The following is a 24,003-nucleotide window of genomic DNA, read 5'->3' as shown; positions in this document are numbered from 1 at the left end:
ACACCATCTTCGGGCACGGTGAGACCCCCGGGAGGGACCCCCACCCACCCACCCACCCATGGGACCCCCACCCTCCCCATGGGACACCTATGGGACCCCCACCCTATAGGGACACCATCTTCGGGCACGGTGAGACCCCCGCGGGACCCCCACCCACCCGTGGGACCCCCACCCACCCATGGGAATCCCCTATGGGACCCCCATCCCCCTGGGACACCATCTTCGGGCACGGTGAGACCCCCGCGACCCCCGGGCGGGACCCCCACCCACCTATGGGACCCCCACCCACCCCATGGGACACCTATGGGACACCCATCCCTGCTATGGGACCCCCACCCACCTATGGGACCCCCATCCCCCTGGGACACCATCTTCGGGCACGGTGAGACCCCCGGGACCCCCACCCACCTATGGGACCCCCACCCACCCATGGGACACCCACCCACCCCATGGGACCCCCACCCACCTATGGGACCCCCATCCCCCTGGGAGGCCATCTTCAGGCACCATGAGACCCGTGGGACCCCCACCCACCCCAATGGGACCCCCAACCCATAGGACCCCCCCCATGAGACCCCCACCCCCGTGGGACCCCCAAATCCATGGGACCCCCCCCCATGAGACCCCCACCCCCGTGGGACCCCCCCTCTCCATATGGGACCCCCTCAGTGAGACCCCTCCCCATAATTTGGGACTCTCCCCTGTGTGCGACCCCCACCCATGAGGGACCCCCGAGCTTGGGGGAGGGGTGGGGCTCAGGGTGGGGGTCCCGGTGCCCCCCAAACCCGGGGGTCCCGGTGCCCCCCAGCCCTGACCGCGCCCCCTCCCAGAACTGAGGGGTCTCAATTCAAGGCTGAGGGGGGCGTGAGGGGTGGGGGTCTCGGTGCCCCCCCCCGCCCCAAAATGGGGACACCCCGAGGGTTGGGGGTCCCGTTGCCCCCCCAAACCCGGGGGTCCCGTTAATCCCCAAACCCGGGGTCCCGTTAACCCTTCCCTTACCGTGTGCCCCCAATCCCGGGGGTCCCGTTAACCCCTCAATCCCGGGGGTCCCCGTTAAACTCCCATATCCCGGGGGTCCCGTTAATCCCCAATCCCGGGGGTCCCGTTAACCCCCCAAACCCGGGGGTCCCATTAACTCCTCAATCCCGGGGGTCCCGTTAACCCCCTCAATCCCGGGGGTCCCCGTTAAACCCCCAATCTCGGGGGTCCCGTTAACCCCTCAATCCCGGGGTCCCCATTAACTCCTCAATCCCGGGGGTCCCGTTAACCCCTCCGTCACCGTGTGCCCCCAATCCCGGGGGTCCCGTTAACCCCCTCAATCCCGGAGGTCCTGTTAACCCTTCCCTTACCGTGTGCCCCCAATTCTGGGGGTCCCCGTTAGTCCCCCAATCCCGGGGGTCCCGTTAACCCCTCAATCCCAGGGGTCCCCGTTAACCCCCCAAACCCAGGGGTCCCATTAACCCCTCAATCCCGGGGGTCCCGTTAACCCCTCCGTCACCGTGTGCTCCCATTCCTGCGGGTCCCCGTTAATCCCCCAATCCCGGGGGTCCCGTTAACCCCTCAGTCCCGGGGGTCCCGTTAACCCCTCCGTCACCGTGACGCCCTCCATCAGCAGCTGACCGCAGCATCCAGCGGCTGTACCGGGAGTTCTGCCGGGGGGTCCCGTTAATCCCCCAAACCCGGGGGTCCCGTTAACCCCTCAATCCCGGGGGTCCCGTTAAACTCCCATATCCCGGGGGTCCCGTTAATCCCCCAATCCCGGGGGTCCCGTTAACCCCCAAACCCGGGGGTCCCGTTAATCCCCCAATCCCGGGGGTCCTGTTAACCCCCTCAATCCTGGGGGTCCCGTTAACCCCCAAACCCGGGGGTCCCCGTTAATCCCCCAATCCCGGGGGTCCCCGTTGCCCCCCCAAACCCGGGGGTCCCGTTAACCCCTCCGTCACCGTGACGCCCTCCATCCGCAGCTGACCGCAGCATCCAGCGGCTGTACCGGGAGTTCTGCCGGGGAGGGGTCTCCGGGGCGGGGGTCCTGGCGGAGCTGCTGCTGCAGGGGCAGCTCCCGCTGCCCTCCATCAAAGCCAACGTCACCGAGTTCACCGCGGGCGGCGTGGACACCGTGAGACCCCCGGGCATTTGGGGGGGGGTCTGGGGTGTCTTGGGGGGATTTTGGGGGAGTTTTGGGGGGTCTGGGGGCGTTCGGGATGGGGGGGGGTCCCGGGGGTTTGGGGGTGCAGCTCCCGCTGCCCTCCATCAAAGCCAACGTCACCGAGTTCACCGCGGGCGGCGTGGGCACCGTGAGACCCCCGGGCATTTGGGGGGCATTTGGGGGGGGGGTCTGGGGGGATTTTGGGGGGGGGGGGTCTGGGGGGATTTTGGGGGAGTTTGGAGGGGATTTTGGTGGGCTTTGGAGGGGATTTTGAGGGATTTGTTGGAGATTTGGGGAGGATTTGGGGAGGGCACCGTGAGACCCCCGGGCTGGGGGGGTCTGGGGGTGTCTGGGGGGGATTTTGGGGGGGTTTGGAGGGGATTTTGGGGGGGTCTGGGGGAATTTTGAGGGATTTGTTGGAGATTTGGGGGCAATTTAGGGTGGGGGGCACATGGTGAGACCCCCGGGTTTGGGGGCACCGGAACCGGGGGGGGACACCGGGAGAACGAAGGGGGCCCCGGGGAGGCACCTGGGGGGGATTTTGGGGGGGATTTGGGGGTGATTTTGGGGGGTTTGGGGGGATTTGGGGGGTTTGGGGGGATTTGGGGAGATTTTGGGGATTTTTGGAGGGGATTTGGTGGGGAATTTAGGGTAGGGGGACACCGTGAGACCCCCGGGGTTGGGGGGACTTGGGGGGGGTCTGGGGGGATTTTGGGGGGTCTGGGGGTGTCTGGGGGGGTTGGGGGATTTTGGGGGATGGATTTGCTGGGGATTTGGGGGGATTTTGGGGATTTTTGGAGGGGATTTGGTGGGAATTCAGGGTAGGGGGACACCGTGAGACCCCCGGGGTTGGGGGGACTTGGGGGGGATCCAAAGAGGCACCAGAGGGGATTTGGGGGGGATTTTTGGGGGGTTGGGGGCACCCAAAAGGGGATTTAGAGGGATTTTGGGGGGATTTTGGGGGGAATTTGGGGTGGGGGCAACACCGTGAGACGCCGGGGGGACACCTGAAGGGGTTTTGGGGGGAATTTGGGGTGGGGGCACCTAGAATGGGTTTAGGGGGAATTTGGGGGGGATTTTGGGGTGGGGGCGGGTCAATATTTTGGTCATTTGGGGGGGGGTCTCAGAGTGGTCATTATGGGGGGGGAACATTTGGGGGTCTCTTTGGGGGGAAAACGGGGGGGTAATTTTGGGGAGGGGTCCCTTGGAGCTCAATTTAGGGGTCCCAAGGGGGGGGGTCTCAGGTGTGGCCCCCCCCCCCTTTCCCAGGCGGCGATCCCGCTGCTGAGGATATTTTGGGGAGGGGTCTCGGGGGGTTTATCGGGGATGTTAAAGTGGGGGGGCTCTGGGGGTCCCGGGGCTGTTTTGGGGGAATTTGAGGAGGGGTCTCAGCCGTGTCCCCCCCCTTTCCCAAACGGCGATCCCGCTGCTCCTCACGCTGGGGCTGTTTTGGGGGGGGGGGGGCGGTTCTGGGGTCCCGGGGCGGTTCTGGGGTTCCCGGGGGAATTTGAGGAGGGGTCTCAGGTGCCGCCCCCCCTCCCCAGACGGCGATCCCGCTGCTGCTCACGCTGGGGATGTTTTGGGGGGGTCTCGGGGGGTTTATTTGGGTTATCAAAGTGGGGGAGTCTCGGGGGGGTTCTGGGGGGGGGTTTGGGGGTCCCGGGGGAATTTGAGGAGGGGTCTCAGGTGTCGCCCCCTCCCCACAGACGGCGATCCCGCTGCTGCTCACGCTGTCCGAGCTGGGGCTGTTTTGGGGGGGGTCTCAGGAGATTTGGGGGATATTTGAGCCAGGGGGGTCCCGAGGGGGTTTGGGGGTCCCGGGGGAATTTGAGGAGGGGTCTCAGGTGCCGCCCCCTCCCCACAGACGGCGATCCCGCTGCTGTTCACGCTGTTCGAGCTGGGCCGGAACCCGGGGGTGCAGCGGGCGCTGCGGGAGGAGCTGCGCGCGGCCGGGGGGGTCCCGCCCGGTTCGGGGGTCTCCGGTTCGGGGGTCCCGCCCGGTTCGGGGGTCTCCGGTTCGGGGGTCTCCCCCGGTTCGGGGGTCCCGCCCGGTTCGGGGGTCCCTCGAGCCCTGCCCGAGCTGCTGGGGGCGCTGCCGCTGCTGAAAGCGGCCATCAAAGAGACCCTGAGGTGTGCGAGGGCAACTGGGGAAACTGGGGGGGACTGGGAGGGACTGGGATCAAACTGGGATTAACTGGGATGGACTGGGAGGGACTGGGGGGAACTGGGATCAAACTGGGATCAAAACTGGGATGGACTGGGAGGGACTGGGATTGACTGGGAGGGACTGGATCAAACTGGGATATACTGGGGGGGACTGGGATCAAACTGGGATATACTGGGAGGGACTGGGATCAAACTGGGATGGACTGGGAGGGACTGGGATTGACTGGGAGGGACTGGGATCAAACTGGGATATACTGGGGGGGACTGGGGGGGACTGGGATCAAACTGGGATATACTGGGAGGGACTGGGATCAAACTGGGATGGACTGGGAGGGACTGGGATTAACTGGGAGGGACTGGGGGATACTGGGATATACTGGGAGCACTGGGATAACTGGGGGGGCACTGGGAGGGGCACGGGGCAAACTGGGATAACTGGGGGGGGCACTGGGGGGGTCCCAGCAGGGTTAGGGGGCACCAGGGGGGGTGGAGCCGCCGTATTGGTCCATACGCGTCCATACTGGTTTGTACTGGTCCGTACTGGTCCATACTGTTCCACACCAGTCTATACCGGTCCCTACTGTTCCATAGTGTTCCGTACTGGTCCGTACTGGTTCATACTGGTCTATACTGGTCCGTACTGGTTCATACTGGTCCAGACCAGTCCATACTGGTCTATACTGGTCTGTACTGGTCTGTACCAGTCTGTACCCATCTGTACTTGTCTGTACGGATCCGTACTGGTTTATACTGGTTTACACCAATCCATACTGGTTTATACTGGTCTGTACCAGTCTGTACTGGCTTATACTGGTCCATACTGGTTTATACTGGTTTATACCAGTCCATACTGGTTTATACCAGTCTGTACCAGTCCTTACTGGTCCATACTGGTCCATACTGGTTTATACTGGTTTACATCAGTCCATACTGGTTTATACCGGTCTGTACCAGTCCTTACTGGTCCATACTGGTCCATACTGGTTTGTACTGGTTTGTACCGGTCCATACTGGTTTATACCGGTCTGTACCAGTCCTTACTGGTCCTTACTGGTCCATACTGGTCCATACTGGTTTGTACCGGTCCATACTGGTTTATACCGGTCTGTACCAGTCCTTACTGGTCCTTACTGGTCCATACTGGTTTGTACCGGTCCATACTGGTTTATACCGGTCTGTACCAGTCCTTACTGGTCCATACTGGTCCATACTGGTTTGTACTGGTTTGTACCGGTCCATACTGGTTTATACCGGTCTGTACCAGTCCTTACTGGTCCATACTGGTTTGTACCGGTCCATACCGGTCCATACTGGTTTATACTGGTCTGTCCCAGTCCTTACTGGTCCAATACTGGTTTGTACCGGTCCATACCGGTTTGTACTGGTTTATACCGGTCTGTCCCAGTCCTTACTGGTCCATACTGGTCCATACTGGTTTATACTGGTTTACATCAGTCCATACTGGTTTATACCGGTCTGTACCAGTCCTTACTGGTCCTTACTGGTCCATACTGGTCCATACTGGTTTGTACCGGTCCATACTGGTTTATACCGGTCTGTACCAGTCCTTACTGGTCCTTACTGGTCCATACTGGTCCATACTGGTTTGTACCGGTCCATACTGGTTTATACCGGTCTGTACCAGTCCTTACTGGTCCTTACTGGTCCATACTGGTTTATACTGGTTTACACCAGTCCATACTGGTTTATACCGGTCTGTACCAGTCCTTACTGGTCCATACTGGTCCATACTGGTTTGTACTGGTTTGTACCGGTCCATACTGGTTTATACCGGTCTGTACCAGTCCTTACTGGTCCATACTGGTCCATACTGGTTTATACTGGTTTGTACCGGTCCATACTGGTTTATACCGGTCTGTACCAGTCCTTACTGGTTTATACCGGTCCATACTGGTTTGTACTGGTTTGTACCGGTCCATACTGTTTTATACCGGTCTGTACCAGTCCTTACTGGTCCATACTGGTCCATACTGGTTTGTACTGGTTTGTACCGGTCCATACTGGTTTATAATGGTCTGTACCAGTCCTTACTGGTCCATACTGGTTTATACTGGTTTGTACCGGTCCATACTGGTTTATACTGGTCTGTACCAGTCCTTACTGGTCCATACTGGTTTATACTGGTTTGTACCGGTCCATACTGGTTTGTACCGGTCTGTCCCAGTCCTTACTGGTCCATACTGGTTTGTACCGGTCCATACCGGTCCATACTGGTTTATACCGGTCTGTCCCAGTCCTTACTGGTCCATACTGGTCCATACTGGTGCAGGCTGTACCCGGTGGGCATCACGGTGCAGCGCTACCCGGCCACCGACGTGGTGCTCAGCAACTTCCGCGTGCCGGCGGGGGTGAGCCACAGCCGGGCTCGGGGGGGCTGGGGGGTCCTGGGGAGGGTTTTGGGGGGTCCTGGGGGGTCCTGGGGGTGACCCAAAGTCTTGGCTTGGCCCAAAGACCTGACCTGACCCAACCATGGCTTGGCTTGACCCAACAAGGTCTTGACCCAAAATCTTGGCTTGACCCAACCATGCCTTGATTGGAGCCACCAAAGTCTTGGATTGACCCAAAGCCTTGGCTTGACCCATTGAGGTGTTGGATTGACCCAAAGCCATGAGTTAACCCATTGAGGGGTTGGATTGACCCAAAGCCATGAGTTAACCCATTGAGGGGTTGGATTGACCCAAAGCCATGAGTTAACCCATTGAGGGGTTGGATTGACCCAAAGCCATGAGTTAACCCATTGAGGGGTTGGATTGACCCAAGGTCATGAGTTAACCCATTGAGGGGTTGGATTGACCCAAAGCCATGAGTTAACCCATTGAGGGGTCGGCCTGGCCCAGCCGTGCCCTGGCCTGACCCCGAGTCCCTCCCGTGGCGCAGACGCTGTGCCAGGTGGCGCTGTACGCCATGGGGCGCTGCCCCGACGTGTTCCCGCACCCCGAGCGCTACGACCCGCGCCGCTGGCTCGGCAAGGACGACACCACCTTCAAGGCCTTGGCCTTCGGCTTCGGCGCGCGCCAGTGCATCGGCCGGCGCCTGGCCGAGGCCGAGATGATGCTGTTCCTGGCGCACGTGAGTGGGGCGCCCCGCAACGGCCCCGCCACCGGGGACGGGGGGGCTGGGACACCGTGGGGGGGTTGGGTTCGGCCAAAGAGGTCTTGGGTTGACCCAACGAGGTCTTGGTGTGACCCAACAAGGTCTTGGTGCGACCCAACCAAGGTCTTGGAAGAGCCAGTCTTGGGTTGACCCAATGAGGTCTTGGTGCGACCCAATGAGGTCTTGGTGTGACCCAATGAGGTCTTGGTGCGACCCAATGGCTTGGAGGGATTCAAGGGGAGGTTGGTTTGGCCAATGAGGTCTTGGTTTGACCCAACGAGGTCTTGACCAAAATCTGGACCCAACGAGGTCTTGGTTTGACCCAATGATACCTTGGCTTGACCAACGAAGTCTTGGGTTGACCCAACGAGGTCTTGGGTTGACCCAACGAGGTCCCGGTGTGACTCAATGGCTTGGGGGAATTCAAGGAGGGTTTGGTTCGACCCAACGAGGTCTTGGCTTGACCCAAGGAGGTTCTTGGTGTGACGCAGCGGCTCGGGGAGGATTCAGGGAGGGTCTGGTTTGACCCAATGAGGTCTTGACCCAAAATCTGGACCCAACAAGGTCTTGGCTTGACCCAAAATCCTGACACAACAAAATCTTGGCTTGACCCAACGAGGTCTTGGCTGGAGCCAAAGTCTCGGCTGGACCCAACGAGGTGTTGGCTTGACTCAACCATGGCTCGGTTTGACCCAACGAGGTCTTGGCTTGACCCAAAGTCATGACCCAACGAGGTGTTGGTTTGACCCAATGAGGTCTTAGTGTGACCCAAAACCTCCTTGTCTTGACTCAAAAGCATCGCAACTTGGCCCAAACCCTTGGCTTGACCCAAAACCTCCTTGTTTTGACCCAAAACCTCCTCATTTTGACCCAAACCCTTGGCTTGACCCAAACCCAGCTCATTTTGACCCAAACCCTTGGCTTGACCCAAAACCTCCTCGTTTTGCCCCAAACCCTTGGCTTGACCCAAACCCAGCTCATTTTGACCCAAACCCTTGGCTTGACCCAAAACCTCCTTGTTTTGACCCAAAACCTCCTCATTTTGACCCAAACCCTTGGCTTGACCCAAACCCAGCTCATTTTGACCCAAACCCTTGGCTTGACCCAAACCCAGCTCGTTTTGCCCCAAACCGTGGCCGTTCGCCCCCGCAGGTCCTGAGCAGCTTCAGCATCGAGGCCGTGTCCAGCGAGGACGTCCCGACCGTGTTCCGCTTCATCCTCATGCCCGAGAGAGCGCCCCTGCTGACCTTCCGCCTCCTGGAGTGACCAACGGCCGCTGACCGGCCACTCACGGTCACTGCGGTCACTCAGGGTCACTGGGGTCACTCAATGGTCAGTCACGGTCAGTCATGGTCACTGGGGTCACTGCGGTCACTCATGGTCACTGGGGTCACTCATGGTCACTCATGGTCACTGGGGTCACTGGGGTCACTCATGGTCACTGATGGCCACTGGGGTCACTCAGTGGTCACTCAATGGTCACTGGGGTCACTCAGTGGTCAGTGGGGTCACTGGGGTCACTCATTGGTCACTCATTGGTCACTGGGGTCATTCAGTGGTCACTCATAGTGGTCACTCAATGGTCACTCAGTGGTCACTCATGGTCACTGGGGTCACTCACTGGTCATTCAGTGGTCATTCAGTGGTCACTCATTGGTCACTCAGTGGTCACTCAATGGTCACTCACGGTCACTCAGTGGTCACTCATTGGTCACTCATTGGTCACTCACGGTCACTCAATGGTCACTCAGTGGTCACTCAATGGTCACTCATGGTCACTCATGGTCACTCACTGGTCACTCAGTGGTCACTGGGCTCACTCAGTGGTCACTCAATGGTCACTCATGGTCACTCAATGGTCAGTGGTCACTCATTGGTCACTCATTGGTCACTCAGTGGTCACTCACTGGTCACTCAATGGTCACTCACTGGTCACTCATTGGTCACTCATTGGTCACTCAGTGGTCACTCACTGGTCACTCATTGGTCACTCAGTGGTCACTCAGTGGTCACTCATTGGTCACTCATTGGTCACTCAGTGGTCACTCAGTGGTCACTCATGGTCACTCAATGGTCAGTGGTCACTCAGTGGTCACTCAGTGGTCACTCAGTGGTCACTCACTGGTCACTCAATTGTCACTCACTGGTCACTCACTGGTCACTCATTGGTCACTCATTGGTCACTCACGGTCACTCAATGGTCACTCAGTGGTCACTCAATGGTCACTCATGGTCACTCATGGTCACTCACTGGTCACTCAATGGTCACTCACTGGTCACTCATTGGTCACTCATTGGTCACTCAGTGGTCACTCATTGGTCACTCATTGGTCACTCATTGGTCACTCAGTGGTCACTCATGGTCACTCAATGGTCAGTGGTCACTCAGTGGTCACTCATTGGTCACTCAGTGGTCACTCACTGGTCACTCAATTGTCACTCACTGGTCACTCAGTGGTCACTCATTGGTCACTCAGTGGTCACTCAGTGGTCACTCAGTGGTCACTCATGGTCAGTGGTCACTGTGGTCACTCAGTGGAAAACCCGAGGGGTGGGGGTGGGGCAGGACCCCACCTCCCCCATCGCTGTTAGCTAGCCTATGTTATATAAATCATATGCAAATCCCATGCAAATCCCATGCAAATGAGCGGCCGCGAGCACCCCAATAAAGTCGCGTTGCAGGCACAGCACGGGCTCAGCTTGGGGACAGGGCGGGGGGAAATTGCCAAAAAAAGTCCCCAAATTCCCCCCAAGCCCCCCCAAAAATCACCCTAAAAATACCCAAAATCTCCCCCCAAAAACTCCCCCAAATACCCCCAAAAACACTCCCCAAAATACCCAAAAACTCCCCCAAATACCCCCCAAAAATACCCAAAAACTCCCCCGAATACCCCCCAAAACCCCCCCAAAAATACCCAAAATCTCCCCCCAAAAACTCCCCCAAATACCCCCCAAAATACCCCTAAAAATCTCCCCCCAAAATACCCCAAAACTCCCCCAAATACCCCCAAAAACTCCCCCCAAAAACTCCCCCAAATACCCCCAAAAATACCCCAAAACTCCCCAAATCCCCCCCAAAAATCACCCTAAAAATACCCAAAATCTCCCCCCAAAAACTCCCCCAAATACCCCCCAAAATACCCAAAAACTCCCCCAAATACCCCCAAAAATCCCCCCAAAAATCCCCCCCAAAAATACCCCAAAACTCCCCCAAATACCCCCCCAAAATACCCAAAATCTGCCCCCAAAACCTCCCCCAAATACCCCCAAAAATACCCCCAACAATACCCCTCAAAATACCCGAAATCTCCCCCCAAAAACTCCCCCAAAAACACCCCCCAAAATACCCAAAAACTCCCCCAAATACCCCCCAAAACCCCCCCAAAAATACCCAAAATCTCCCCCCAAAAACTCCCCCAAATACCCCCCAAAACCCCCCCAAAAATACCCGAAATCTCCCCCCAAAACCTCCCCCAAATACCCCAAAAATCCCCCCCAAAATACCCCCCAAAAATACCCCAAAACTCCCCCAAATACCCCCCCAAAATACCCAAAATCTGCCCCCAAATACCCCCCAAAAATACCCCAAAACTCCCCCAAAATCCCCAAAATCTCCCCCCCAAACCCTCCCCCAAATACCCCCAAAAATCCCCCCAAAATACCCAAAAACTCCCCCAAATACCCCCAAAAACTCCCCCAAAAATATCCAAAATCTCCCCCCAAAACCCCAAAAACCTCCCCCGAAAGTTCCCCAAATGCCCCCAAAATTTCCCCCCAAAATGCCCAAAATCTGCCCCCAAATTCCCTCAAATTCCCCCCGAATTTCCCCAATTTCTCCACATTTCTCGAAATCCTCCCCAAATCTTCCAGATTCCCCCCAAACTCCCCCAAAAATCCCAAAGACCCCCCCAAAATCCCCCCAAAATTCCCTAAAAACTCCCCCCAAAACCTCCCCAAATTTCCCCCCAAAGACCCCCCAATAACTCCCAAAAAAACCCCAAAAACTCCCCCAAAGACCCCAAAAATCTCCCCCCAAAATCCCAGAAACGCCCCCAAACCCTCCCCAAAAGTTCCCCCGGAAAATTCCCCAAAACCCCCAAAAACTTCCCCCAAAAATTCCCCAAAACCCCCCAAAAACTTCCCCCAAAAATTCCCCAAAAATTCCCCCAAAAACTTTCCCCAAAAATTCCCCAAAACCCCCAAAAACTTCCCCCCAAAATTCCCCAAAACCCCCAAAAACTCTCCCCAAAAATTCCCCAAAACTGCCCCAAAAACTCCCCCCAAAAAATTCCCCAAAAGGGCCCAAAAATTCTCCAAAACTCCCCAAAACTCCACCCAAAAATTCCACAAAAATTCCCCCACAGCGCCCCAAAAACTCCCCCCGAAAAACCCCAAAATCCCCCCAAACCCCTCAAAACCTCCCCAAAAATTCCCAACCTCCCCAAAATCCCCCCAAAATTACCCCTAAATCGCCCTGAAATCCCCCAAAATCCCCAAATCCCCCAAAATCCCCAAATCCCCCCCAAATCCCCCCAAATTCCCCCAAAATCTCCCCAAATTTCCCCAAACTTCCCCCAATTCCCCCCTAAATCCCCAAAATCCCCCCCAAGATCCCCCAAACTCCGCCCAAATTTCCCCAAATTCCCCTCAAACCCCTCCCTAAATTCCCCCAAATCCCCTCAAATTCTCCCAAATCCCCCCAAATTTCCCCAAATCCCCCCAAATTCCCCCAAATCCCCTCAAATTCTCCCAAATCCCCCCAAATTTCCCCAAATCCCCTCAAATTTCCCCAAATTCTCCCAAATTCCCCCAAATCCTCCCAAATCCCCTCAAATTCCCCCAAATCCCCCCAAATTCTCCCAAATCCCCTCAAATTCTCCCAAATTCCCCCAAATCCCCTCAAATTTCCCCAAATTCTCCCAAATCTCCTCAAATTTCCCCAAATCCCCCCAAATCTCCTCCAACTTCCCCCCAAATCCCCCAAATTTACCCCAAATTCCCGCAAATTCGCCAAATCTCCCCCAAATTCTCCCCCAATCCCCCTAAAGTCCCCCAAAATCCCGACAAAGTCTCCCAAAGTCCCCCAAGTGTCCCCAAATCCCCCCAAACTCCCCCAAATTCGCCCCAAATTTCCCCCAATCCCCCCCAAATTCCCCTCAAATCCCCCTAAATTCCCCCAAATCCCCCCAAATTTTACCTAATTCCCCCAAATCCCCTCAAACTCCCCCAAATCCCCCCAAATTCTCCTCAATTCCCCCAAATTCTCCCAAATTCTCCCAAATTTCCCCAAATTTCCCCAAATCCCACCGATCTTCAAGCCCCGCCCCCTTCCTTTCCCGCCCTCCCATTGGCCATCCTCTCCTCCCGCTTCCCCTTCTCATTGGCTCCCCTTTTTTTCCGCACTCCCTCCCCATTGGTCGCACCCCCCGCCCATCCGCTGTCTCCCCGCCCTGCCATTGGCGGCGGCGCGTGGGCGGGGCGTTGCCAGGTTACAAAGGGCGGGCGCGGCCGGGCCGGGCCCAGATGGGCGAGCGCGGGGGCAGCGCGGGGGCCGCGGCCCCGGGCGGCGACAGCGCCGGAGCGCCGAGCCCCGCCGGGGGCAATGGGGGCACCCGCAGGCGCCGGGGGGCACCCCAAAAACCCGAACCGTCTTCCGCACACGGAGACAGCGCCGATGACCTCGCCGGAGACTTCAGGTAACGGGGCCCGGAGCGGGAAATGGGATCCTGCCCTCAGGGCGGCAGCGGCAGCCGTGAGGGGCCGTGAGGGAGGCGCTCGCCCTCAGCGGGGGAGAGGACATTGGGGAGCCCCACTCGGTGTGGGGGCGGTCGGGACCCACCTCGGGTGGGCTTGGGACACTCGAGACCCTCAGGGACCCCCCTCAGGTGGCCCTGGGACCCTCCGGAACCCCCCCCCCCCCCTAGTTTGGGAAGGGACACTCGGGACCCTCCGGGACCCCCCTGAGATTCTGAGGGGACACTCGGGATCCTCAGGGACCCCCCCTCACGTTCTGAGGGGACACAAGGGACCCTCCGGAACCCCCCTGAGATTCTGAGGGGACACTCGGGATCCTCAGGGACCCCACCTCAGGTTCTGAGGGGACACTCGGGACTCTCCGGGACCCCCCTCAGGTTCTGAGGGGACACTCGGGACTCTCCGGGACCCCCCTCAGGTTCTGAGGGGACACTCGGGACTCTCCGGGACCCCCCTCAGGTTCTGAGGGGACACTCGAGACCCTCCGGGACCCCCCTCAGGTTCTGAGGGGACACTCGAGACCCTCCGGGACCCCCCTCACGTTCCGAAGGGACTCTCAGGACCCTCCGGGACCCCCCTCAGGTTCTGAGGGGACACTCGGGACCCTCCGGGACCCCCCTCAAGTTCTGAGGGGACACTCAGGACCCTCCGGGACCCCTCTGAGGTGGCCCTGGGACACTCCGGGACCCCCCTCAGGTGGGATTGGGGCACTTGGGACCCTCAGGGACCCCCTCAGATTCTGAGAGGACCCTCAGGGACCCCTCCTCAGGTGGCCCTGGGACCCTCAGGGATCCCCCTCACTTTCTGAGGGGACACCCGGGATCCTCTGGGAGCCCCCTCAGACAGGGAGGGACACTCGGGGCCCTCAGGGACCCCCCTCAGGTGTCCCTGGGACCCTCCGGGACCCCCTCAGGGTGGGAGGGGACACTCGGGACCCCCACTCAGGTTCTGAGGGGACACTCGGGACCCTCAGGGACCCCCCCTCAGGTGGGGTTGGGACCCTCAGGGTGGGACCGGTCACTCAGGACCCCCCCCTCAGGTGGCCCTGGGACCCTTAGGGACCCCCCCCCTCAGCTGGGACTGGTAATTTGGGACCCCCTCCCCTCACTTTGGGGACACTCGGGACACCCCCCCGGCTTTGGGGACACTCGGGACCCCTCCCCATGTGCTGGGAGCCCCCCAGGGACACTCAGAGACCCGTCCCCATATGTGGGGACCCCCCAGGACTCCCTATGGGGACACTCGGGAGCCCCCAGGGACACTCAGGCCCCCTCCCCATGTGCTGGGACCCCTCTGGCGACACCCCAGGGACATTCGAGACCCCTCCCCATATGTTGGGGACTTCTCTGGGGACACTGGGGACCCCCCCGGACCCCCTCTGGGGACACTGGGGACCCCCCCAGACCCACTGGGGACCCCCCCGGACCCCCTCTGGGGACACTGGGGACCCCACGGACCCCTGGCCCTGTTCCTCTGGTGTCCTGGGTGTCCCTCGGGGTGCCGGTGTCCCCTGTCCCCCCCCTTTCCTGAGTGTCCCTGTGCCCCCAGTGTGCCCCTGTCCCCCCTTATCCTGGGGGTCCCTGTCCCCCCCAGTGTCCCCCCCAGGGGTCCCGGTGTCCCCTGTCCCCCCTTTTCCTGCATGTCCCTGTCTCCCCAGTGTCACCCCAGCGTCCCTCGTACCCTCCTTTTCCTGGGTGTCGCAGTGTCCCCCCAGTGTCCCCCTGTCCCCCCCTTTTCTGGGTGTCCCTGTCGCCCCTTTCCCCCCCTTTGCCGTGCCCGTGTCCCTCCCCCGCTGTCCCCGCGGTGCCCCGTGTCCCTCGGCCCGGTGCCCCCTGTCCCGGTGCCCCCTCGGTGTCCCCGGGCCGATGTCCCAACCCTGCCCCGCCACTCCCGGTTGCGACACCGGCACCGCCGCCGGCAGCGTGCCGTGCCGTGCTGTGCTGTTCTGTGCCGTGCTGTGCCGTGCTGTGCTGTGCTGTGCTGTGCCGTGCTGTGCTGTGCTGTTCTGTGCCGTGCTGTGCCGTGCTGTGCCGTGCCGTGCCGTGCTGTGCTGTGCTGTGCCGTGCTGTGCCGTGCCGTGCCGTGCCGTGCTGTGCTGTGCCGTGCCGTGCTGTGCTGTGCTGTGCTGTGCTGTGCCGTGCCGTGCCGTGCTGTGCTGTGCTGTGCCGTGCCGTGCCGTGCTGTGCTGTGCTGTTCTGTGCCGTGCTGTGCTGTGCTGTGCTGTTCTGTGCCGTGCTGTGCTGTGCTGTGCTGTTCTGTGCCGTGCTGTGCTGTGCTGTGCTGTTCTGTTCTGTGCCGTGCTGTGCTGTGCTGTTCTGTGCCGTGCTGTGCTGTGCTGTGCTGTTCTGTGCCGTGCCGTGCCGTGCCACCCCCGTGTCCCATCTGTGTCCCTGTGACCCCCCCCGTGTCACCCCCGTGTCCCCCTACCAGGGGCTCCAGAGTCTTCCTCGGGGTTTGGGGGAGCCCTTTCGGGGGACCTGGGGGTCCCTCTGTCCCCTGTCCCTGCTTTGGGGTCCCTCTGTCACTTGTGGGGGGTTCCCATTGTCTCCTGTCCCTAATTTAGGGTCCCCAAAGGGGTTCCCAGTGTCCCCTGTCCCTGTTTGGGGTCCCCAAGGGGGTCCCATTGTCCTCTGTCCCTGGTTTGGGGTCCCTCTGTCACTTGGGGGGTCCCACTGTCCCCTGTCCCTGCTTTGGGGTCCCACTGTCACTTGTGGGGGGTTCCCACTGTCTCCTGTCCCTAATTTAGGGTCCCCAAAGGCGTCCCACTGTCCCCTGTCCCTGGTTTGGGGTCCCTCTGTCACTTGGGGGGGTCCCACTGTCCCTGTGCCCTTGTTTGGGGTCCCACTGTCCCCTCTCCCTGGTTTGGGGTCCCCAAGGGGGTCCCACTGTCCCCTCTCCCTTCTTTGGGGTCTCTCTGTCCCTTGTCCCTGATTTAGGGTCCCCAAGGGGGTTCCTCTGTCCCCTGTCCCTTATTTGGGGTCTCTCTGTCACTTGGGGGGTCCCAGTGTCCCTTGTCCCTGGTTTGGGGTCCCCAAGGGGGTCCCTGTGTCCCCTTTCCCTTCTTGGGGGTCCCCCTGGTCCCCAAAGGGATCACCCCCAAGTGGCCCAATCCAGGAACCCCAAAACCCCCTCAGGGTCACCCCAAAGCCCCTCAGGGTCACCCCAAAGCCATCAAGGGTCACCCCAAAGTCACTCAGAGCCACCCCAAAGCCATCAAGGGCCACCCCAAACCCCCTCAGGGCCACCCCAAACCCGCTCAGGGTCACCCCAAAGTCACTCAGAGCCACCCCAAAGCCATCAAGGGCCACCCCAAACCCATCAAGGGCCACCCCAAACCCGCTCAGGGTCACCCCAAAGTCACTCAGAGCCACCCCAAAGCCATCAAGGGTCCCCCCAAACCCATCAAGGGTCACCCCAAACCCCCTCAGGGCCACCCCAAACCCCCTCAGGGTCACCCCAAACCCATCAAGGGCCACCCCAAAGTCACTCAGAGCCACCCCAAACCCATCAAGGGCCACCCCAAACCCCCTCAGGGCCACCCCAAACCCACTCAGAGCCACCCCAAAGTCACTCAGAGCCACCCCAAACCCCCTCAGGGCCACCCCAAACCCGCTCAGGGTCACCCCAAACCCCCTCAGGGTCACCCCAAACCCACTCAGAGCCACCCCAAAGTCACTCAGAGCCACCCCAAACCCCCTCAGGATGACCCTGGTGCCACCCCTGCCCCACTGGGCTGTCCCTGACCCCTGTCCCCCCCCAGTCACCCTTAATTAGCGCTAATTAGCCCTGATCACCCCGTATCTTATCAAGGGGGGGGACTCTGGACCCGGAGGTGGCAGTGCCAGCGCCGTGTCACTTCCTGTGTCACCCCTGTCCCCTCCGGTGGCACCTCTGTCACCTCGTGGGGGTGTCCCCAGGGTTTGGGGTGTCCTCTCCCCACCCAGAGCCCCCCAAAAATCATCCCAGGGGTCCCTTTTGGGGGGTCCTGTCCCTTTGTGTCCCCCCCCATGTCACCCGTGTCACTTCTGTGTCACCCCTGTCACCCCCTGGGATGTCCCCAAGCTTTGGGGACCCCCCTGGGTGTCCCCCGCCCCTGGGACAGTTTGGGGGTGTCCCCACCATGTCCCCTCCTGTGCCACTCCTGTGTCCCCTCTGTCATCCCCGGGGATGTCCCCAAGCTTTGGGGTCCCCCCTGGGAGTCCCCCGCCCCTGGGACAGTTTGGGGGTGTCCCCTTGTGTCCCCACCATGTCCCCGTGTGTCCCCTCCTGTGTCCCCTCCTGTGCCACTCCTGTGTCCCCTCTGTCACCCCCAGGGATGTCCCCAAGCTTTGGGGTCCCCCCTGTGTGTCCCCTCCTGTGTCCCCTCTGTCACTCCTGTGTCGCTTCTGTGCCACCTCTGTCACCCCCGGGGATGTCCCCCCACCCCCGGGACGGTTTGGGGGTGTCCCCGTGTGTCCCCACCGTGTCCCCGATGTGTCCCCTCGGTGTCCCCAGGTGCCACAAGGTGCAGGAGTCGCTGCTCAGCTCGGCCAGCGGCTACAGCAACTACCGGGGGGTGCTCAACTGGTGCGTCGTGATGCTGGTGAGTCGCGACATCCCCCTCGTGTCGCGATATCCCCCTCGTGTCGCGACATCCCCCTCGTGTCGCGACATCCCCCTCATATCGCGACATCCCCCCCCCCCCGGTGTCACCGCCACGGCCCCGCTCAGGTCGCGGCGACTTCCGGGTGGATGGGCGTGGTCGCGGTGACGTCACGCGGTGGGCGGGCCCGAGCCCGGCCGTCGCGATGGCGGCGCTGATGTCGCGATAGTCGTGGGGGGGGTCGCGGGAAAGGGGGCGGGGACGTGGGTGGGGTGGCACTGAGGGACATTTGGGGGGACATTGGGGACACTGAGGGGACATTGCGGGGACACTGAGGGGACATTGGGGACACTGAGGGGACTTTGGGGACACTGAGGGGACTTTGGGGGGACATTGGGGACACTGAGGGGACATTGGGGACACTGAGGGGACTTTGGGGGGACATTGGGGACACTGAGGGGACATTGGGGACACTGAGGGGACTTTGGGGACAGTGATGTGACACTGAGGTGGCACTGGGGGACATTGAGGGGACACTGAGGTGGCACTGGGGGACATTGGGGTGGCACCAGGGGGACATCAGGGTCACTGTCCCTGTCCCCAGGGGGTGCAGAGTCCCCATGGTGACACTGGGGGACATTGGGGTGGCACTGGGGGACACTGGGGGACACTGAGGGGACATTGGGGACATTGCGGGGACACTGAGGGGACTCTGGGGACACTGAGGGGACTTTGGGGACAGTGACGTGACACTGAGGTGGCACTGAGGGACATTGGGGTGGCACTGGGGGACATTGGGGTGGCACTGGGGGACATCAGGGTCACTGTCCCTGTCCCCAAGGGAGGGCAGAGGTCACCACGGTAACACTGGGGGACATTGGGGTGGCACTGGGGGACACTGGGGTGACATTGGGGGGACATTGGGGTGACACTGAAGGACATTGGGGTCACTGTCCCTGTCCCCAAGGGGTGCAGAGTCCCCATGGTGGCACTTGGGGACATTGGGGTGACACTGGGGGACATTGGGGTGGCACTGGAGTGACACTGGGGGACACTGGGGTGACGTTGGGGTGGCACTGAGGGACATTGGGGTCACTGTCCCTGTCCCCAAGGGAGGAGAGATGTCACCAAGGTAGCACTGAGGTGGCACTGGGGTGACACTGAGAGACATTGGGGACCCCATTGCTGTCCCCAAGGGTGTCCAGAGCCCCCTGGTGACACTGGGGTGACACTGAGGGACATTGGGGTGGCACCAGGGGCACACTGGGGTCACTGTCCCTGTCCCCAGGGGGTGTCCACAGCCCCCTGGTGACACTGGGGTGACATTGATTGGGGTGACACTGGGGGACATTGGAGTGACACTGGGGTGACACTGGGGTGACACTGGGGGGACATTGGGGGACATTGGGGGACATTGGGGTGACATTGGGGTGACATTGAGGTGGCACTGGGGGACATTGGGGTGATGTTGAGGTGGCACTGGGATGACACTGGGGGACATTGGGGTGGCACCAAGGTGACACTGGGGGACATTGAGGACCCCATTGCTGTCCCCAAGGGTGTCCAGAGCCCCCTGGTGACACTGGGGTGACACTGGGGGACATTGGGGTGGCACCAGGGGGACATCGGGGTCACTGTCCCTGTCCCTAAGGGGTGCAGAGTCCCCATGGTGGCACTGGGGGATATTGGGGGACATTGGGGTGACACTGGGGGACACTGGGGTGACACTGGGGGACACTGGGGTCCCCATTGCTGTCCCCAAGGGATGTCCAGAGCCCCCAGGTGACACTGAGGTGGCATTGGCGTCCCCATCGCTGTCCCCAGGGCGTGTCTGGAGTCCCCGCGGTGGCACTGAGGTGGCCCCGGTGTCCCCGTGGCTGTCCCTGCAGTGTCACCGAGCTCCTTGTCCCCTCATGGTGGCCTTTGGAGCTCCTTGTCCCCTCATGGTGGCCTTTGTCACCTTTGTCACCGGTGACTCACGCGGTGCCACCACCCAGCGCCACCGCCCGGTGACACAACAGCCCCGGGGTGGCACCGAGCCCAGGGCTGGGGTGGCACTGGGGGGGTTGGTGACACCTGTGTCCCCTCAGTGTCCCCTCAGTGTCCCCTCAGTGTCCCCTCAGTGTCCCCAATGCCCCCTGGGTGTCCCCAATGTCCCCAGTGTCCCCCCAATGTCCCCAATCCCCTCAGTGTCCCCTCAGTGTCACCTCTGTGTCCCCAATGTCCCCAATCCCCTCAGTGTCCCCTCAGTGTCCCTAATGTCTGCAATGTCCCCAATGTCCCCCCAATCCCCCCCAGTGTCCCCAGTATCCCCTCAGTGTCCCCTCAATGTCCCCTCAATGTCCCCTCTGTCCCCCCACTGTCCCCACTGTCCCCAGTGTCCCCAAACCCCCCCAATGTCCCCACTGTCCTCAGTCCCCACTGTCCCCAGTGTCCCCTCTGTCCCCTCAGTGTCCCTCAGTGTCCCCCCACTGTCCCCACTGTCCCCTCAATGTCCCCTCAGTGTCCCTCAATGTCCCCTCAATGTCCCCCCAGTGTCCCCTCAATGTCCCCAATGTCCCCACTGTCCCCAGTGTCCCCAGTGTCCCCACTGTCCCCACTGTCCCCAGTGTCCCCAGTGTCCCTCAGTGTCCCCAGTGTCCCCACTGTCCCCTCTGTCCCCTCTGACCCCTCTGTCCCCTCTGTCCCCAGTGTCCCTCAGTGTCCCCAGTGTCCCCTCTGTCCCCACTGTCCCTCAGTGTCCCCAGTGTCCCTCAGTGTCCCCAGTGTCCCCTCTGTCCCCTCTGTCCCTCAGTGTCCCCAGTGTCCCTCAGTGTCCCCAGTGTCCCCTCTGTCCCCTCTGTCCCTCAGGTGCTCAGCAACGCTCGGCTCTTCCTGGAGAACCTCATCAAGTGAGAGGGGACAGGGACGGGGTGGCACTGTCACCATGGGGGGTGGCACTGTAACCGAGGGGGTGGCACTGTAACCGAGGGGGTGGCACTGTCCCCGTGAAGGGTGGCACTGTCACCGAGGGGGTTTGGGGTGGCATTGTCACCAGGGTGGTGGCACTGTCCCCATGGGGGGTGGCACTGTAACCGAGGGGGTGGCACTGTCCCCGTGGAGGGTGGCACTGTCACCGAGGGGGTTTGGGGTGGCATTGTCACCAGGGTGGTGGCACTGTCCCCAAGGGGGTGCCATTGTCCCCAAGGGGGTGGCCTTGTCACCGAGGGGGTGACATTGTCACCAAAGGGGAGGTGGCACTGTCCCCAGCAGGAGCGGTTTGGGGGTGGCACTGTCCCCAAGGCGGGGGTGGCACTGTCCCCAAGGGGGGATGGCACTGTCCCCAAGGAGGGGTGTGAGGGTGGCACTGTCCCCAAGGGGGGGTGGCACTGTCCCCAAGGGGGATGGCACTGTCCCCAAGGAGGGGTGTGAAGGTGGCACTGTCCCCAAGGGGGGGTGGCACTGTCCCCAAGGGGGGTGGCACTGTCCCCAAGGAGGGGTGTGAAGGTGGCACTGTCCCCAAGGGGGGGTGGCACTGTCCCCAAGGGGGGTGGCACTGTCCCCAGGGCAGGATTGGTTCTGGCTCTGTCCCCAGTGGGTTTTGGGGTGGCACTGTCACTGTCCCCAATGCGGGTATGGCACTGTCCCCAGGGCAGGATGTGGGGGTGGCACTGTCCCCAATGGAGTGGCACTGTCCCCAAGGGGAAGGTGGCACTGTCCTCGATGAGGGAGTTTGGGGGTGGCACTGTCCCCAAGGGGGGGTGGCACTGTCCCCAAGATGGGGTTTGGGGTGGCACTGTCCCCAACAGAGGAGGTGGCACTGTCCCCAGGGCAGGATTTGGGGTGGCACTGTCCCCACCATGGGGTTTGGGGTGGCACTGTCCCCATTATGGGATTTAGGGTGGCACTGTCCCCAAGGTAGGGGGTGGCACTGTCCCCGACATGGGATATGCGGTGGCACTGTCACCAACGCAGGGGTTTGGGGGTGGCACTGTCCCCAAAGGGGGTTTGTGGGTGGCACTGTCTCCAACAGAGGAGGTGGCACTGTCCCCAGGGCAGGATTGGGGGTGGCACTGTCCCCAAGGGGGGGTTTGTGGGTGCCACTGTCACCAGGACAGGATTTAGGGTGGCACTGTCCCCAAAGGGGGTTTGTGGGTGGCACTGTCTCCAACAGAGGAGGTGGCACTGTCCCCAGGGCAGGATTGGGGGTGGCACTGTCCCCAAGGGGGGGTTTGTGGGTGCCACTGTCACCAGGACAGGATTTAGGGTGGCACTGTCCCCAAAGGGGGTTTGTGGGTGGCACTGTCCCCAACAGAGGAGGTGGCACTGTCCCCAGGGCAGGATTGGGGGTGGCACTGTCCCCAAGAGGGGTTTGTGAGTGGCACTGTCCCCAATGTGGAGGTGGCACTGTCCCCAAGGGACGGGGCAGGTGGCACTGTCCCCAACAGAGGAGGTGCCACTGTCCCCAGGGCAGGATTTGGGGTGGCACTGTCCCCAAGATGGGGTTTGGGGTGGCACTGTCACCAGCGGGGGGTTGGGGTGATTTGGGGCAGTTTTGGGATGATTTGGGGCAGTTTTGGGGTGATTTGGGGCAGTTTTGGGGCGATTTGGGGCAGTTTTGGGGTGATTTGGGGCAGTTTTGGGGTGTCCCAGGGGCAGTTTTGGGGTGATTTGGGGCAGTTTTGGGGCGATTTGGGGCAGTTTTGGGGCGATTTGGGGCAGTTTTGGGGTGATTTGGGGCAGTTTTGGGGTGTCCCAGGGGCAGTTTTGGGGCGATTTGGGGCAGTTTTGGGGTGATTTGGGGCAGTTTTGGGATGATTTGGGGCAGTTTTGGGGTGATTTGGGGCAGTTTTGGGATGATTTGGGGCAGTTTTGGGGTGTCCCAGGGGCAGTTTTGGGGCGATTTGGGGCAGTTTTGGGGCGATTTGGGGCAGTTTTGGGGTGATTTGGGGCAGTTTTGGGATGATTTGGGGCAGTTTTGGGGTGATTTGGGGCAGTTTTGGGATGATTTGGGGCAGTTTTGGGGTGTCCCAGGGGCAGTTTTGGGGCGATTTGGGGCAGTTTTGGGGTGATTTGGGGCAGTTTTGGGGTGATTTGGGGCAGTTTTGGGGCGATTTGGGGCAGTTTTGGGGTGATTTGGGGCAATTTTGGGGTGATTTGGGGTATCCCGGGATTATTCTAGGTTATTTTTGGGGTTGTTTTTGGGGTGTCCCTGGGTTATTTTGGGGTTGTTTTTGGGGTACCCTGGGGTTGTTTTCAGGTTATTTTTGGGGTTATTTTGGGGTGTCCCAGGGGTATTTTTGGGGTTGTTTTTGGGGTGTCCCTGGGTTATTTTGGGGTTGTTTTTGGGGTGTCCCTGGGTTATTCTGAGTTGGTTTTGGGGTTATTTTTGGGGTGTCCCAGGGGTTGTTTTCAGGTTATTTTTGGGGTTACCTTTGGGACGTCTCGGGGGTGTTTGTGGGGTTGTTTTTGGGGTGCCCTGGGGTTATTCTGGGGTGGTTCTGGTGGGTTTTTTTGGGGTGTCACAGTGTTATTTTGGGGTTGGTTTTTGGGGTTCTCCGGGGTTATTCTGGGTTATTTTTGGGGTGTCACGGTGTTATTTTGGGGTTATTTTTGGGGTGCCCCGGGGTTATTCTGGGTTATTTTTGGGGGGTTTTGGGGTACCCCTGCTTTGTTTTTTTGGGGTGATTTGGGGGCTGTCACAGGGGGTGTTTTTGGGGTACCCCAGGGGTGATTTGGGGGTTGTTTTTGGGGTGCCCCAGGGCTATCACAGGTTGGTTTTGGGGTGTCCTGGGGGTGGTTTGGGGGGTGTTTTTGGGGTTGTTTTTGGGGTGTCCCTGGGTTATTTCAAGGGGTTTTTGGGGGGGGTTGGGATTATTTTTGGGGTGTCCCTGGGTTGTTTTGGGGTTATTTTTGGGGTATCCCAGGGTTATTTTTGAGGTTATTTTTGGGGGTATCTCGGGGATATTTTGGGGTTATTTTTGGGGTATCCAGGAATTATTTTTGGGGTTATTTTTGGGGTGTCCCAGGGTTATTTTTGAGGTTATTTTTGGGTGGTCTCAGGGATATTTTTGGGGCTATTTTTGGGTTATTTTTGGGGTGTCCCTGGAGTTATTTAGGGGTTATTTTTGGGGTATCCTTGGATTATTTTTGGGGTTATTTTTAGGGTGCCCCTGGAGCTTTTTTGGGGTTATTTTGGGGTGTTTTTGGGGTTGTTTTATGGGGTTATTTTAGGGGTATCTCAGGGATATTTTTGGAGTTA

At 60.2% G+C, this 24,003-nt stretch overlaps 1 protein-coding gene across 1 annotated transcript in view; it reads left to right on the top strand.

Annotated features, from left to right (window-relative positions):
* Positions 1–12,949: 12,949 nt before the first annotated feature.
* The window catches only part of DGAT1 (diacylglycerol O-acyltransferase 1), a 56,761-nt gene continuing 45,707 nt past the window's right edge, over positions 12,950–24,003 (top strand). Inside the window, exons 1-3 of the mRNA XM_058824728.1 lie at positions 12,950–13,122; positions 17,675–17,762; positions 20,613–20,653. Coding sequence (XP_058680711.1) covers positions 12,950–13,122; positions 17,675–17,762; positions 20,613–20,653 — 302 coding nt within the window. The remainder of the gene's footprint in view (positions 13,123–17,674; positions 17,763–20,612; positions 20,654–24,003) is intronic.

Source organism: Ammospiza caudacuta, chromosome 1, assembly GCF_027887145.1.
Source record: "Ammospiza caudacuta isolate bAmmCau1 chromosome 1, bAmmCau1.pri, whole genome shotgun sequence".
Classification (NCBI taxonomy): Eukaryota; Metazoa; Chordata; class Aves; order Passeriformes; family Passerellidae; genus Ammospiza; species Ammospiza caudacuta.
The sequence above is the reverse complement of the archived record's forward strand: the minus strand, read 5'-3'. Positions and strand labels throughout refer to the sequence as shown.